The sequence below is a fragment of the Halichoerus grypus genome, chromosome 8, assembly GCF_964656455.1.
Source record: "Halichoerus grypus chromosome 8, mHalGry1.hap1.1, whole genome shotgun sequence".
NCBI lineage: Eukaryota > Metazoa > Chordata > Mammalia > Carnivora > Phocidae > Halichoerus > Halichoerus grypus.
The window spans coordinates 124,981,428-124,998,654 of NC_135719.1; the positions used below are offsets into that span (position 1 = coordinate 124,981,428).

The window sequence follows — 17,227 nt, forward strand, 5'->3', positions numbered from 1 at the left end:
CAGAGGCAGAGAGGGGGTAAAAGGGAAGAGTGGTGGGGAGGAAGAGGGAGAAGAAAAGGAACAAAGGGAGAAGAAAAGGAACAAAGGAAAAAGAAAGGAAACCAGGAGATTATGACGTCATGGAGTAATTGTCAGCCATTGGATGTAGGGCCTTCGTGTACAGTAAACACAGTAATAAGTGTGGTGTTGTCTGTGGAATGCTTGAGAAGATTTATGAGCCTCAACCCTCAGACTCTGGAGTCTAGAGTCAGGTCTGTAGACCTCACTGTGTCCTTAGGGCTAGCCCAGGACCCGGCGTGTAGCAGGAGCTCAGATATTTGCCCGCGCAGGAGCGAACATATGAGTAAATGAACAACGGAATAAAGAAATGATTGAATGAATGATGGACCAATATATAAATTATTTAGTAAGGCCACCAAGTGGATAAATTAATTGAATAGAGAGGGATGAATTCTTTAAATCTCTGTAGAGAATGAGTAGTACAGCTAAATGGAATAGCAGTGTCGTTTGCTGAGCCTTTATGCTAAGAATTTCATAAACCGTTTTTCATTTAATTCTCACAGCAACCTCTCCAGTATTATTCTCATAATTTTTTAAGCGAGGAATTAGGCCTGGAGACATGAGAAAACTTGTTCAGCCGCACACAAGGGCAGAACTGGAATTTCAACCCTACCATCACACCCCAAGCTCAGGCTGGTCACTGCCCAGCCAGTGCTCAATAGATGCTCAATTCAGAACTTATTTTTTGTAGATGCAAATACAGGTGACCCCCCACTTATACAAGCCCTGGACAGCTATACATTTAAACCCAGTTAATTACTTATCTCAGTTCATTATTTATTTTTTTAAAGATTTTATTTATTTATTTGACAGAGAGAGACACAGCGAGAGAGGGAACACAAGCAGGGGGAGTAGGAGAGGGAGAAGCAGGCTTTCCGCCAAGCAGGGAGCCCGATGTGGGGCTCGATCCCAGGACCCTGGGATCATGACCTGAGCTGAAGGCAGCCGCTTAAAGACTGAGCCACCCAGGCGCCCCTCAGTTCATTATTTAAAGGAAGCTTTTCTATTGTATGTCCCTTTATAAGTGAAGGATTACCCCAACTCATCTGCTTCCTAAATCTAAATTTTGTTCAAAGCAAGGTACATATTAACTAAAGATGTCTACTTGTAGGATTTGGTTTGATTATTGCTGGGAATCTGGGATTTTTGGTGTCTGGACACCTGATGACTAAGACTTTAATTTTGTAATACTTAATTTTAACAGTATAAATAAAGGTAAAATAAAATTTACCAAATCTAGAATCCATTAAAGAAAAGCAGGTATGGTCAATATATGTAAACATAAAAAGATTTCTTCAGGATAAAAACTACCATAAGCAAAGTCCAGTTATAAACCACAAAATCAGAAAAAAAAATTCTTTTTATTTATTTTTTCTTTTCTTTTCTTTTTAAAAAGATTTTATTTATTTATTTGACAGAGAGAAAGAGGGAGAGAGAGAGCACAAGCAGGGGGAACAGCAGGCGGAGGGAGAGGGAGAAGCAGGCTCTCCACTGAGCAGAGAGCCCAATACGGGGCTCGAACCCAGGACCCTGGGATCATGACCTGAGCTGAAGGCAGATACTTAACCGACTGAGCCACTCAGGTGCCCCTATTAAAAAGTTTTGTGTTTTTTTTTTTTTTTAAGATTTTATTTTTAAGTAATCCCTACATCCAACCTGGGGCTCGAACTCACAACCCCGAGATCAAGAGTCGCTTGCTTTACTGACTGAACCAACCAGGTGCCCGCAGAAAAGACATTTGTAATTCCTACCATGGACCAAAGGCGATATTTATACAAAACTCTCATTAACAGTAAGAAAAAGGTTTATAATCAATAGCAAAATGAGCAAAGGATATTCATAGGGAAGAAAACATAAATGGTTCAAAAATATATGAAAAATGCTCTCTCCTACTCATAATGAAAAAATGTAAATTAAAACCACATGGAGGAACTAATTTTTTGCCTATTTAACTGGCAAAGATAAAAAAGTGCTAACGCGGGGCGCCTGGGTGGCTCAGTCGGTTAAGAGTCTGCCTTCGGCTCAGGTCATGATCCCAGGGTCCTGGGATGGAGCCCCGCATCGGGCTCCCTGCTCGGCGGGGAGTCTGCTTGTCTCTTTCCCTCTGCTTGCTGCTCCCCGTGCTTGTGCTCTCTCTCTGTCAAATAAATAAATTAAAAAAAAAAAGTGCTAATGCACTGTGTTGGCCAAGGGGTAGGGAGCTAGCACTCTCATACTTTGTTTTGGGGGAAATAAATTGGTACAACTTCTAGGGAGGGAAATCTGGCAAAATCTATACGGATTCCGACAGTGCACTTTGGATGTATAGCTATACCTACATACGTGCAAGGTTACCCATTGTAGCTTGGTTTAAGAGCAAAAGATGGAAATGACCTTGATGTTCACCGGTAGAGGACTGCATAGGACATTATGTTAAGTCATATAATGGAGTTCCTTTTCCATCTAGATATGTACTAGTACGTTTGCCACCAGCCACATGGGGCTACAGAACATTTGAAATGTGGGTAGTTCTACATGAGACTGGCTTCAAGTGGAAAATACATTGAATTTTGAAGACTTGGTACAAAAAAAGAATGTGAAGTATCTCATTAATTTTTATATTAAAAATAATTTTTATGTTGATTTCCTGTCAAAATGATATTTCAGAGATATTGGTTTAAATAAAATATATTGTTAAAATTAATATCACCTAGGGGCGCCTGGGTGGCTCAGTCCTTAAGCGTCTGCCTTTGGCTCAGGTCATGATCCCAGGGTCCTGGGATCGAGCCCCACATCGGGCTCCCTGCTCTGAGGAAAGCCTGCTTCTCCCTCTCCCACTCCCCCTGCTTGTGTTCCCTCTCTCGCTGTGTCTCTCTCTGTCAAATAAATAAATAAATAAAATCTTTAAAAAAAATTAATATCACCTGTCCAATTCAATGATCCCTCTGTCCATTCAGTTAAAGTCTTCTAACTATCTTTAATGTGGCTGCTAGAAATGTAAAAGTATTGTGTGGCTCTCATTATATTTTGTTGGACAATGGTGACTCTGGATAAAAAAGTAAAGTGAGAAAAGCAAGGTGCGTAAGAGTGTTTAGCGTACTACCATTTGTGCTTCAAAGAAAGGAAAAAAGCACTCTCTCAGAGATTTGCTTGTTTATGCATATTTCTGGAATGGTACCCTAGAAACAACATTGGCTGCTTCTGGAGAGGGAAACTGTAGACAGGGCTGAAATTTGAATCCTGAATCCTTTTGTAAATTCCTGAACCAAAAATTTACATGCATTTTGAATAATATGCTATTTTTTATGTATAGAAAATAGAATATATATCAGTCAAAAGTAGTTTAAAAAATGTTTAACATAGAACAAAAATATGCACAGAAAGATCAGAAATTTATACGCGTTGTAAATGCACAGAAAAAGAACTGGCAGATAAGCATAGTGAAGAGAATGTGTTAGGAACTGAAAGGGAAGACTTGCTCAATTTACTCTATTTTTTACCCTGTACCATTTGGATCTTTTGGAAAGAGAATATTTAATTTGTGTAAGTCTAAGAAAAAAAAAAACAACTAGATTAGAAAGAAATATACCAAGATGTTCACAATAGCTATCTTCAGATAATGTGATTATAGGTAACTTTTTCTTCTTTCTACTTTAAAAAGTTTCCCAATTATCCTAAATTTTCTCAATTTGGTCTATAAAAGACTCGTACCTTGGTGATGGAAGCACCAACAAACCTTTAGTTTCTTTTAAAAAATACTTTTTAAAGACTCCATTAGCCTTTTAAAGAATTTACAATTATCTTCATTGCTTTTAAAAATGATAGCAAGTAAGGTAGGCTCCTTATAAAATGTCAACACAGAAAGATAATTTGGAAAGCAAAAGTATCCAACTCCTACAAGATAACCACTATTCTCTGAAACTTTTAAAATGCTGCATTTATCTTAAGAACTTAAAAATAATTTCAAATTAGCTGGAGAGGCTGAGGACTGCAACAGACTTGTTCCGTGCCAAGCACGGTCCTGAATGCTTTATATTGATCATCTCGTTGAATCTATGCAGCGACTCTGCGGGAAAGGTTGTGCCCCAGTAACCTTTAAATCAGGGCTCCAAGGGTTGAAACAATTCGCCTAAGGCCATACTCTAGAAAGGGGCAGGGTTGGCATTCAAATCCAAGTCCAGGACACGTCTAAGCCGCTGCCTCGGGCGGCTACCATCATGGTGGGTGGGGCTGGTGTGATTCTGATCCAGGGACTGGACTTGAGCTCACATCTGGTGGCCCCCTCCTCCTCCCGTGCTCCTGGGAACAAGCCTTCAATAAAGGATTTTTGATCTAGGTGGTAAGTGTAGGGCTCATGACTGGCAGAGGAGAAAATGATAATTGTGAGCTGGGGCATAACCGACACTGGGGGCCTGGGGTGGGGGGGTGAGGGTGACCTTTTACAGTGGTAGCCAGGGGTCAGGCCATAGAAGGGAGGTGGGTGGAATGAAGCCCGGGAGGGCAGCAGCTAGCCCCAGCACTCCAAAGGGTTAAAGCCGGGCAGGAAAGCCCCTGGGGGGAGCTACCACCAAAGGCTGCAATCCGGTGGCCTTCACCTCCCCCACCAGCGGGGACTAGACGGGCGGATAGGACTGGTTCCTCTGGGATTATCTGAGGCCCCTGGGCTGAGATGAGCTGCAGGAGGGACGGAAGCCCAGGTACCGCACGCCCCCGCCTTCCTGTGGGGCTCAGAAAACTAGGTGTCTTGGGATATAGGCGCCCTGGCCCCGGACAGAAGAAATTTTGGCCCGGGAAGGCTTTGGGAGTGAGAGGTGTTGAGCCCCACCCCTGGGGGATGCTCAGAGAAAGGTGGGAATGGAGCCCTTGGAGAAAGTGAGGCCATTCTGGAAGGAAAAGGGGCCTGCACCAAGGTGGGGGCAGTGAGCTCTCCAACCTCCCCATCCAGCACCGCCAGGGATGGGCAGCAGCCTCAGGAAGACAAGCATCTTGGAGGTTCAGAAAGCCCCAAAGTCTACCCAGTCATCGAAGGCCAGTTTCTGGGCTCCAGCTATGCTCCCCCACCCCTACCCTCAAGCCTGGTCGTTGACTTTCCTTCCCTAGGTCTTTCAATCTGAACCTCCCCAACCCCTCCCCCCAAACTCTTTGGAAATCTTTCAACTTTCTTTTAAGTTTTCCCAGGGCAGTTTGGGGTCTGTTTCAGAGCTAGGTCTGGGCGCTTTAACGCCCCCAGCTGGGTAGAGTGGACCAGACAATAGCCGCTATCACTTTACCATTGGAAGTGACCCCCGAATTTGCACTTCTTTCATCTTGGGACCAGAGCACTTGAGGGTGGGCGATTTCCTGGGGGGAGTGGCTTAAGCCGCTTCTCCACCGGCCAGTTGGCTGTAGACGGTCCATGCTCAATGGTCCACTACAGATACCAAGCCAGTTCTGGAGTGAGAGTGGCGCTTGGCTGGGGACGCTGACGCACGGTGACTTAAATGTCCCAAGCTGGAAGCTGCAGAAAGAAGTGGACGCCCCCAGGGCTCTGGGCCACCCTCGAGGTCAGTAAACTAGGAAGTTTCCTCAAAATTAGGAACGGTGGGTGTCCCGTTCGGCTTGGAGGCCCCAGGGGAGAGAGGACTGGCCTTAGGACAGTAAAGGGCCTAAGGGTCAAGGAGTGACTCCGTGAAGATGCTGCAAGCCTGTGTGTATGTGTGCATCCGTGTGTGGGTGGGTGGGTGTGTGTGTGTGGAAGGGGGAAGTGAGGCATTGTTTCAAGTTCTTTCTCCCCACCCCCACCTCCAGCCCCATCCCCACCCCCACCCGCCTGCCTATCTCCCCTCCCCACCCTACACAATTGTCCGTCCTCGGCCCCTCCCCAGGCTCTCAGCGTTTCTCCGGTTGGGTCCCTTGGCTCAGAAGCCTGGGGCCAGCCAGCTCTCCTCTCCCCAGCCGCCTATTGCTTTCCTGGCATCCTGAGGGGCGATTGTTGGCCTGCACTGCTTCCCCTCGTGGGCCATACTCTCCCTTCTCCTACCCCTCCAGACACGTGGTCCACGAGAGCAACTAAACTTGGGAACTCCCGAACTCCCCAGGCGTGGTTGACTTGGTGGCCTCGGGCCCACCCTGGATCCCCCAGGCACTTCCGTTACCCTTCCTTGGGAATTCACAGCTGATGGACTCGTCGGCCACCAGCCAGCCCCCGTGGCTGCCCCTGCCCCTGCTGGGCCTCCTGGAACCCAGGGAGGGAGCCAAGATGGCTGGCGCTCCCTCGAGCCAGGGATCTAGCCTGGGCAGCCGGGAGGGCAGACCAGAGAGGCGCCGAGCCCGGCCAGGTGAGATGCCATCCGGTTTCCCGTGGTCTTAATCGGTCCTGCTGAGGGTTGAGGCCTGGGTGGCTGTAGAGACGGCAGAACCTACTTTATGAGGGGTGGGGAGAGAAGGAGGGATGGGGAGAACACGGGGTCCTTGGTGAGCAAACAGAGCCCAGGATGAGGCTGGCAGAGAAGGAGTTTGTTCTAGAAGCCAGAGGAGATTTAAAGCAGCATTGTGTTAGCAGATCCATTGGCCCTTCCTTCTCTTGCCCTGCCTAGAACCCTGGCCGACCCCTTCTAAAATGGAAGGGACAGAGTCCAGACCTGGGCTCTGAGACTCCATCTCTTGAAATAAGGCGATGGAGGGAGGAGGAAAGCTGGCTTTGGTGAAGGTAAGGCTTGGAGGCTCTTGCAGAGCTGTCAGTGCCCCTTCATTTATTCTTTGGCTCCAAGCCCTTCCTAAGTGCTAACATGCTGGCTGGGTGCTTTTTAGAGGCCCCGTTTTACCTCCCTCCAACCTCAAGCTAGGAGAGCCTGTGTAATCTGGTGGGGCTTGCCTCCTTGGTTCCTTGCCTTTTCCAATCCCTTCCAAGAGCTGTGGGGGCCAGGGGGGCCAGTTGAACAAAGCCCATAGATGAGTTTTCGCTTTTTGCACCCCATTCCATGAATGCACCTGGCCGTTGCTGGATCTGCTTTGCATTGCACTTCCAGGGAGCCCTTGTTGAAAAGACTGTTGCACCTGAACCCCATTAACCAATTGTCTACTTAAGGATGATTGGCTTCCCCCGCAGAGCCTCTGGCTTCTCCCCCACTGTCTGTTCTCCGGTAGTCCAGATCTCCTTGGATGGATGTGGGGTGCGGAGCTCCAGGGAGCTGCTTTTTCTCAGTAAGCTTTTGAGGAAGACGGAAGTGGGGTATTACCTACTCACACCTCCTCTTACCTCTTTGGGGAAGAGGAAGGAATGAGATAGGGTGGAGTGGAGCTGGGTGGGACTGGGACCAGGGACAGGACCGGGGAAGAGTAGGTCGGGTGGGACAGGGTAGGGTAGGGTGGGGTGGGGTTTGTGCAGAAGGAAGTGTGGTATATCTGGACATTTTGTTGGAAGGTATCTGGATACTGCTGCTTGAAGTCAGGCAAGTCACCTGTACCTTTCTGGACCTCAATTTTCCTTATCTGTGAAATGGCCAGGTTTGTCTCAAAGCTCCAAGAATCCATGCGTTTTTGGATCCTTCAGCTGATAAGCGTTTTGGGTGATGTATTCCCCTGGGTGGTGGAATTACAGTGTTTAGGAGGGGCACTCTGGAGTCACATTGCTTAATTTTATAGTTTTTTTTTTTTAAAGGTTTTATTTATTCATTCATGAGAGACAGAGAAAGAGAGAAGCAGAGGGAGAAGCAGGCTCCCAAGGAGCAGGGAGCCCGATGCGGAACTCGATCCCAGGACCCTGGGATCATGACCTGAGCCGAAGGCAGACGCTTAACCATCTGAGCCACCCAGACGCCCCTAATTTTATAGTTTTAATAGCTGTGTGGTCTTGGGAAAGTTATTTAATTTAACCCCCAAGCCTCCATTTCTCCAGGTGCGAACTCAGAATAGCCATCCTAGCAATGGTGCAGGTGTGATGGAGTTGTAGTTTACGTGGAGGGGAGGGGAGAACCGCATATAAACAAAATTACCTCTAAAAAGCCTGAAATCCACTCAATCCTTATAAAGCCCAAAGGAGCTTGCCATCACCGGAGGGGACGTGGTGCTTTGCTCAGGAAAGAGACTTGAGTAGGAGAGTAGGAGGAATCACCCAACAGTTTAAATTCATCGTCCCCTCACTTTTTTCCTGAGATTTTGGTTGAATTACCTAATTAAATGCACCTAGTAAGCCGTAAGTAAGTGGTGGCTATTTTCATAATTTTGTTTGCAAAGTTTGCTCATGTCTCTACAGCTGTGTAGCGGTATTCTACCAGGGACATGTAAGTAAAACCAGCATCTTTGTTGGCTACCAGAGGGAAAAGGCTGTTCTGTGTGTACAGTGTGTTTTTCAGGGCTCAGTGGTTTTTTTTTTTTTTTTTTAAGGATTTATTTATTTGAGAGAGCGTGAAAGCGAGAGAGATCACAGAGGGAGAGGGAGAAGCTGACTCGCTGCTGAGCGGAGAGCCCAATGCGGGGCTCAATCCCAGGACCCTGGGATCGTGACCTGAGCCGAAGGCAGACGCTCGCTCAACCGACTGAGCCACCCAGGCACCCCAGGGCTCAATTTTTTAATCAACTATGGTCGTGTGCCTCTCTTTATCAAGGACTGCTATGACATTGTTTTATCTCCTGAGTCCAATGAAATGAATCGTTTTTTAAAAAGTAAACATAAAGTACATTCATGATGAACAGATTAAGAGCCCAACTCCAGGGTCAAATGATACAGCAAAAATACAAAATCATTGCGAGGTTAGATCAGATTTGTCACAGCATACATGTTAAAAAAAAAAAAAATCTACAGCCAAGAAGTTTTACCCAAAGGTGATTCTAATTTTTTAATTTTTAGTAATCTCTGCCCAATATGGGGCTCGAACTCATGACCCCGAGATCAAGTCTCTTTGCTCTACTGACTGAGCCAGCGAGGTACCCCTGATTACTAATTTCTGAAAAGCTTTTTTATGATTATCAGGTAAAATTCTGGTACTCTTTTGGTGCTTTACAAACTTTTTAAAAAACTTTACTGAACCATAATTTACACCCAAGCATATCCCCTTTAAGTGTGCAGTTTGATGAGCTGACAAATATATACACCCAAACACAGTTTTTAAAACTCAGGCTAGGGGCGCTTGGGTGGCTCAGTCGTTAGTTAAGCGTCTGCCTTCGGCTCGGGTCATGATCCCAGGGTCCTGGGATGGAGCCCACATTGTGCTCCCTGCTCAGCGGAAAGCCTGCTTCTCCCTCTCCCACTCCCCCTGCTTGTGTTCCCTCTCTCGCTGTCTCTGTCAAATACTTTTTTTTTTAAGATTTTATTTATTTATTTGACAGAGAGACAGCGAGAGAGGGAACACAAGCAGGGGGAATGGGAGAGGGAGAAGCGGGCTCCCTGAGGGACTCGATCCCAGGACCCCGGGATCATGACCTGAGCCGAAGGCAGACGCTTAACCATCTGAGCCACGCAGGACCCTATTTTTTTTAATGAAAGTTTTGGGGTGCCTGGGTGGCTCAGTCGTTAGTTAAGCGTCTGCCTTCGGCTCAGGTCATGATCCTGGGGTCTGGGATCGAGCCCCGCATCGGGCTCCCTGTTCAGCGGGAAGCCTGCTTCTCCCTCTGCCTCTCTCTGTCTCTGTCTCTTATGAATAAATAAATAAAATCTTAAAAAAAAAAATCTCAGGCTAATCTAAAGCAATTTATTGAATTCTGAGAACAAAGATCTGAGAGAGGACAATGGTCTTCTTTTAAAGCAGTATCTGAAAAGGAATATACTTTGCTTTGCAATGCAACACTGAAAATGTACCAGTAATTAGGATCATTCGTTTGTGTTGGTTTAAACGGGAGATGAATCACAGACCCTAAAGCGACTAGGTTCAAGCATTGGTACCGGCCCCACCACTTGTGTGGCTTAGGGCAAATTAGCCTAAGTTGCATTTTCTCAGTTTTCTTACCCCTAAACTGGGGATGAGGGTAGTGCCTACTTTTAAAGTATGGCTTTCAGTCTTAGAAGACAGTGCCTGGCAAATACTGAATGCTCAGTACATCCTAGTTATTAGATCTATGTTAGTCCAGGGACTAGGCTGCTGCCACCCCTTTGAAAAGGCTCTTTGTTTTAGGGCAGTGGTTCTCAAACTTTCTGGTCTCAGGACCCGTGTATGCTCTCTAAAACTTGAGGGCCCTGAAGAGCTTTTATTTATATAGGTTACATCTATCAATGTGTATTCAAAATTAAAATGGAGAAATTTAGAAAATATTTATTAAAAAACAAGCCTGTTGGGGCGCCTGGGTGGCTCAGTTGGTTAAGCGACTGCCTTCGGCTCAGGTCATGATCCTGGAGTCCCGGCATCGAGTCCCGCATCGGGCTCCCTGTTCGGCAGGGAGTCTGCTTCTCCCTCTGACCCTCCCCCCTCTCATGTGCTCTCTCTCATTCTCTCTCTCAAATAAATAAATAAAATCTTAAAAAAAAAAAAAACAAACAAGCCTGTTACACAGTAAAAAAAATAAGTTTTTTTTGTGAAAGATAACTTTTCCAGAACAAAAAAGATGTAGTGAGAAGAATGCATTCTTATACATGTCTTCAAGTCTCTGTAATATCTGGTTTAAAAGGTATTCTGTCTCTACGTTTCAGTCTGTTGTGATAACGTTGTTTTGATAGAATTCTATGAAGAAAATCCAACTTTGTCCAGATAGGTAGGTGGAAAAAGGAAAAGTATTTCGATAGCTTGTTCAGTGAATATTCTTTGATCAGTACATCAACACGTGACAAGTAGTAGTTTCTTAAAGCTTAGTTATAATGTAAAAACAATATCTAGGATTCTTTTGTATAGTAAAATTCATTGCTTTCTTTTATACTTGGAGTGGATCTTTTACCTGTGTGTGACTTTGTAACATCACCCATTGGTTTTTTGGAAACACAGTTCATTGATGGATGTAGATCTTCAGATGTTGACAATTCCATTACATGGTATAAAAAGTTACATTTGTTAGTGTCACTACTGATCCCATCAGAAAAGTCTTTAGGTATTGGGAAACTGTCAAGTTCACTATAGTGGATACAGGTTTTCCAAAATTCTAGTTTTCAAACGAAAGTTCAGAATTTTACTGGCAGCAAAGAGTCAACAGTTTTCTTTGAGGTGACAGGCTCACCTTACTCATTTTTGAGATGTCTGCCCAATATACCCAAGTCTAAATGAGTAATGTCTCAATTTTTCTTTCAAATAAAAGTGATATTCCATGATAAAAGCAGCTAGTTCATTATATAAACCAAACAATTGGCATGTGAGACATTCAGTATGCAGCAGAAATGAGTACTCCCCATTTTGCCACTCGCAAAACTGAAAAGTCATGTACTTAAGGGCTGTGATTAAATTTAAAAAAAAAAAACAACTTTACTGCTTCATCAGGGACATTCTTGAGTGAAACTAGTGTTTCCCACCCCCCCAAACTGTGAGTACATGGTGGTAAAGAATATAATGACTACTAGCATAGATTGATTCATGCTAAGTTACCACATTTCTACTCAAATATTAATATAATGAAAAAGGCAAATAATACCTGAGTTTTACATTATCTTAGTATATCTTAGTATTATGAAAATAATTTAATGTGCAGGCCCCCTGAAAAAGTGTCAGGGAACCCCAAGGGTCCATGGACCATACTTTGAGAATCACCATTCTAAGGAAAGGCAGACCAGTTGTAGCTCTGTGAGTTTGTAAGTCTTTTTTTAAAAAATTTTTTATTATGTTAATCACCATACATTACATCATTAGTTTTAGATGTAGTGTTCCATGATTCATTGTTTGCGTATAACACCCAGTGTTCCATGCAGAACGTGCCCGCCTTAATACCCATCACCAGGCTAACCCATCCCCCCACCCCCCAGTTTGTAAGTCTTTTTAACAGGTACGGAGGGAAGCCTTTATGTCTGTACTGTGGAATGTGTCAGAGCTAACTAACGCTTCTCCATTCCTTCCCCGTGTGTCAGGCACTGTTCTAAGGATGAGTGTGTGTGTGTGTGTGTGTACCTATATATCTCCATGCTTTCATGGTCTCAGTTGTGCCCACAATAACTGTGTAACTGGACACTTTGATCATCTCACTTGACAGAAGAGGAACCAGAAGCATGGAGAGCTGAAGTGACTTGCTCAAGCTAGTATCAGAACCAGGATTTCAAAGTCAGGTTCCAGAGACCAGGCTCTTCCTCAGTACCCCTGAGGGATTAAACCCCGGGAGGCACTTAGCCAGCTGGTCTACCCCGGGGGTGGGGGGATGGGAGCGGGTGCACGTCGCCACTGCTGGGTATCTGGGCGTCCTGACTCTGCCCTCCGCCCCGGCAGGATGACCTCTCGGGAGCAGCTGGTACAGCACGTGCTGCGGGAGCTGCAGGAGGCTGTGGAGTCCGAGGGCCTCGAGGGTCTTGTCGGTGCTGCTCTGGAGGCCAAGCAGGTGCTGTCGTCCTTCACCCTCCCCACCTGCCGCGAGGGGGGCTGCAGCCCCCAGGTGCTGGAGGTGGACTCGGTGGCCCTGAGCCTGTACCCCGAGGATGCTCCCCGGAACATGCTGCCGCTGGCGTGCGAAGGTGAGGGCAGCCTGCTGTTCGAGGCGGCCAGCGTGCTGCTGTGGGGGGACGCGGGCTTCAGCCTGGAGCTGCGGGCCCGCACCGTGGTCGAGATGCTGCTGCACAGGCATTACTACCTCCAGGGCATGATCGACTCCAAGGTGATGCTGCAGGCCGTGCGCTACTCGCTGTGCTCCGAGGAGTCCCCTGAGATGACCAGCCTGCCGCCCGCCACGCTGGAGGCCATCTTCGACGCGGACGTCAAGGCCACCTGCTTCCCCAGCAGCTTCTCCAACGTGTGGCACTTGTATGCTCTCGCCTCTGTCCTTCAGCGCAATATCTACTCCATCTACCCCATGCGGAACCTCAAGATCCGGCCCTACTTCAACCGGGTCATCCGGCCTCGCCGCTGTGACCACGTGCCCGCCACGCTGCACATCATGTGGGCCGGCCAGCCCCTCACCAGCCACCTCTTCCGCCACCAGTACTTTGCCCCCGTGGTGGGGCTGGAGGAGGTGGAGGCCGAAGGTGCCCCCGGCCTGGCCCCGGCGCCCCCAGCCCTGGCCCCGCTGCCGCCAGCGCCGGCCAAGACCCTGGAGCTGCTCAACCAGGAACCCGGCCTCAGCTACTCCCACCTCCGCGAGCGCTACAGCGTCACCAAGAGCACCTTCTACCGCTGGCGGCGGCAGTCCCAGGAGCACCGGCAGAAGGTGGCCGCCCGCTTCTCGGCCAAGCACTTCCTGCAGGACAGCGTCCACCGCGGCGGCGTCGTGCCGCTGCAGCAGTTCCTCCAGAGGTTCCCCGAGATCTCCCGCTCCACCTACTACGCCTGGAAGCAGGAGCTGCTGGGCTCCGGCGCCTGCCAGGCCCTGGCCCCCAAGGAGGGGCAGGTGACGGAGGAGCCGCAGCAGCCGCCAGAGGAGCAGGTGGCCAAGGGGCTGGGATGCTCCTCGCTGGCCGTGTCGAGCCCCGGAATGGTCTTAATGCAGCGGGCCAAGTTGTACCTGGAGCACTGCATCTCCCTGAACACGCTGGTGCCCTATCGTTGCTTCAAACGCAGGTTCCCCGGCATCTCCCGGTCCACCTACTACAACTGGCGCCGGAAGGCCCTCCGAAGGAACCCCGGCTTCAAGCCGGCACCAGCCTTCCCCACGACTGGGGCTCCCCAGCCGGCGTCTGTTCCGGAAGAGGCCCTGCTCCCATGGAAGGCGGAGGGGGGCGGGGGGGCAGGCAAAGCAACGGCGGGGGGACCACCCGCCCCCCACGAGTTCCTGCCCCCCAAGGTGCCCCTGTCCCGTTGGCAGAGGCGCCTGCGCAGGGCTGCCCGCAAGCAGGTGCTGAGTGGGCATCTCCCCTTCTGTCGCTTCCGCCTCCGCTACCCCAGCCTGTCGCCCTCCACCTTCTGGGTCTGGAAGAGTCTTGCCCGGGGCTGGCCCAGAGGCCTGCCCAAATTCCAAATGCAGGCCCCCACCTTGGGCAAAGGGGGGCTGCGGGAAGCGGAGAAGCAGGAGAAGGAAGCTGGCAGGGATGGGTCAGCTGCGGTGGCCCCTCCGGCTGGGACCCCCCTGCAGGTGGGGGCTTCTCCAGGAGAGGATCCAGGGAAGGCCCAGGGAGGGCCTTCTGGCGAGGGGGCCACGGCCCAGGGCCGGCCCCACAGCAGGTCCCTGTCCAGCCGCCCTGTGGCGGAGGCAGCAGTGGGGGGCAGGGACGGCCAGGTGCTGGTGATGGACATGCTCGCCACCACAAAGTTCAAGGCCCAGGCCAAGCTGTTCTTGCAGAGGCGCTTCCAGTCTAAGAGCTTCCCCTCCTTCAAGGAGTTCAGCGCCCTCTTTCCCCTCACCGCCCGCTCCACCTACTACATGTGGAAACGGGCGCTCTATGACGGCCTCACCCTGGTGGATGGCTGATGGGGAGGTGTGAAGGGGGCTGGGAGGAGAGGGGACCCGTTTGGACAGGGTCAGGGACCTAAGTTGACCCCTGGCTTGGCCAGGATGCCCTTCGCTCGGGCTCCCACAGTGTCTACCTTGAATCCAAGGGCTGCTTTGCGCTGCTTCCTGGTTCTAAGGCAGACAGAGCCAGAAATGAGCCATCTGGTCTCCTGCAGAGAGCTACAGGACCAGAATTGTTCTTTTCGGTTGTTTGCCATTCTTGCTTTTTATTGTCTTGGTTTTAGTTTTTTGTTTTGATTTAAGTGGGTTGGCTGGGCCTCCTGGCTGGTGTTGGAAACCATATGTATGGGGGTCCTGAGGGGGTTTGTTAGCTAAAGCTGCTTTCAACTTTTCCTCGGGACGAAAGAAGTACCGTTACATGGCTGTTTGTCCCATTAGGCAGAATATATGTCTTCAGTTTTTTGGGGGGTTGGCACCCTCCTTACTCAAAGATGTTTCCCAAAGGAACATTAGAAATCAAATATGGAGCAGGTCAGTGGCTTCTGCCTCGTGCCCCCAAGGGAGAGGGTGCCAGGCTCAGCATGACAAGTAAGGGTATATCGGAAGGACCTCTAAGGGACGGCCCTGAGCTGGATCACTGAGGTGCTGGCCTGTCCCTTGAAAGGAGTGTGGTAAGGGGCTGGGGGAGAGGGCTTCGAGTCTCTGCTGGTGCTTGGCCCATCTGTGGACCCTTCAGTCCTCTGCCAGCCTGGTTGGCTCTTAGGGACCCCTGTCGTTCTGTTGAGCCTTTCCTCAGAGCCTGTGCCCCGTCAGCGAGGGACCATATAGTGGCCGGGCAGGCGAGTAACTGAATTTGCATTGTCTAAGAGTCAAGTTGGAAAACCAAAAAAATAAAGTGATGTGGTACCCACAGCCCTTGGTCTCTGGTATTTGTTTAGCCAGGATGTGCCTGCTCATTTCCACAGTCCCTTTGGTTTAAGGGGACACTCCCAGGTCCAGGGTTTGGGGGATGGAGGGGATGACTCTGGGGATTCTGTTTAGCATCGGATCTAGAGGTGACCTTGGGTGCACTTCTGGCTGGGGACGGGGCTCTGGCCGCCTGGAAAGATACTCCCACTATGGGAGAAAACCGGCCCACGAAGGGTCCTTGCAGGCCAGGCCAGCACAAGGGTCAGGTCAGTTCCGTGTCAGGCATTCTCTTTCATGCTTGTCATGCACCCAAGCAGGCTAGGCCCCGGGCACAGGTAAGGACACCGTGGGCCCCAGAGTGGCTAACTTGCAACCCCCCTCCAGTGGGCTGAGCTTTAAGGCCAGACCTCAGCTTGTTGGGGTATGGCATCAGCGGGGCAAGTGTTGGTTTTCCGCACCGGCTGCCATCCTCGTGGTCCTGGGAAGTCATTCTTGGTTCTGCTATTTTTTTCACCCCCCATATCCAGTCTATAAAAGCAAGTCCTGTTGACTGACTCCAAAGTGTGCCCAGAACCCTCTCCCCTTCCTGTTGCTGGTGCCATCCCCACTGGCCCACGTCCCTGCCTCCTGTCTCCCTTCCACTCTTGCCCCGTACGGTCCATGCTCCATAGAACAGCCAAGAGCGCTTTAAGGGAAATCACATTCTTTCACTTTCCTGTCTAACCTGTCCGTGGCTTCCCTTTACTCTTAGAATTTCTTGCACTGCCTGACAAAAGCCTTCGTAATCTGGCCCCTGACTGGCTCTCCCTGCTTGTCCCACTCTTGCCCTCACCCATCACGCACCAGCCACCCTGGCTGCCTTGGGTCTCGAACACGCTACGCTCGCTTTAAGGGCTTTCGCATTTGTTCCTTTGGAACACCGTTACAGGGCAGGCTCCTTACCATTCGGATCTGAATCCCTATTGCATTACCCTTTTTCAATTCTCCATGTGGTGTTTATTCCCATCTGATATTTGCTTATTTGATTACCTCCTACCCCCACCCGTTAGAGCTCTATGTAAAGCAGGGCTTTTTCCTGACTTGCTTAGACCCCAGGAAGATTAGTTCCTGGCACATAGTAGGAGCTACAACTTGTTGTATGAGGGAATGAATGTAATGGGGCCACTATGCTTTTCCGGCTGTTGTCCTTTGGGATTGGTGTTATTAAATCTAATCAATCCTACTTCCTAAGTATCTCTCATTGGCCATTTTTCTTCATCCCACAGCAACCCCCTAATCTAGGTCAGTGGCTGCTCTCATCTCTGATACTGGATCTCTGCTTTCAAACTATCCTATTCCATCCTGATAAATGCCAGAATGATCTTGCTAAATCTGGCCTGGAACGGCCACCTAGAGCCAGCAGGTGGCGATCTGGTGCAGCAAGAGACTAGTCTGGGTTCCTGGTAGGGTGAGCCGGGTCTGGCTGTTTGGAACCCCCAGCCTACCTGCCCTTACTGCCTTAGCTGTCAGAGGGTGGTAGCAAGCTCCCTCCTGAGAACTGCCCTGGTTGGGGCTCTGGATTCTGTTTGTTTCCATGGGCTTTCAGAACCAGAGCAGATCTGATGCCTGAGATGGGGTCTAAAAACCACTGGATCTCAGTCCTTGGGGAGCTGGTTAGGAGCATGGATTCCAGGGCCCCACCCAGACCTATTGATGATAGTCTTAGACATTGGAGAGGCAGTGTATGCACATGGGTGAGCTAAACCTCGCTATATTTCACTTTTTCCATCTGTAAAATGGGGATTACATAAGTTCTGGATGAGCATTTGCTACTGGTAACAATCATGCCCAGTTTGAGGGCCCCTGGGAATCTAATTCCTGT

At 49.2% G+C, this 17,227-nt stretch overlaps 1 protein-coding gene across 1 annotated transcript in view; it reads left to right on the forward strand.

The window, feature by feature from the left end:
* The window catches only part of VRTN (vertebrae development associated), a 30,013-nt gene extending 14,644 nt beyond the window's left edge, over positions 1-15,369 (forward strand). The window contains exon 2 of the mRNA XM_036117791.2: positions 12,348-15,369. Within this exon, the coding sequence (XP_035973684.2) occupies positions 12,349-14,475 (2,127 nt within the window). The 5' untranslated portion in view covers position 12,348 and the 3' untranslated portion in view covers positions 14,476-15,369. The remainder of the gene's footprint in view (positions 1-12,347) is intronic.
* The last annotated feature ends 1,858 nt before the right edge of the window (positions 15,370-17,227 follow it).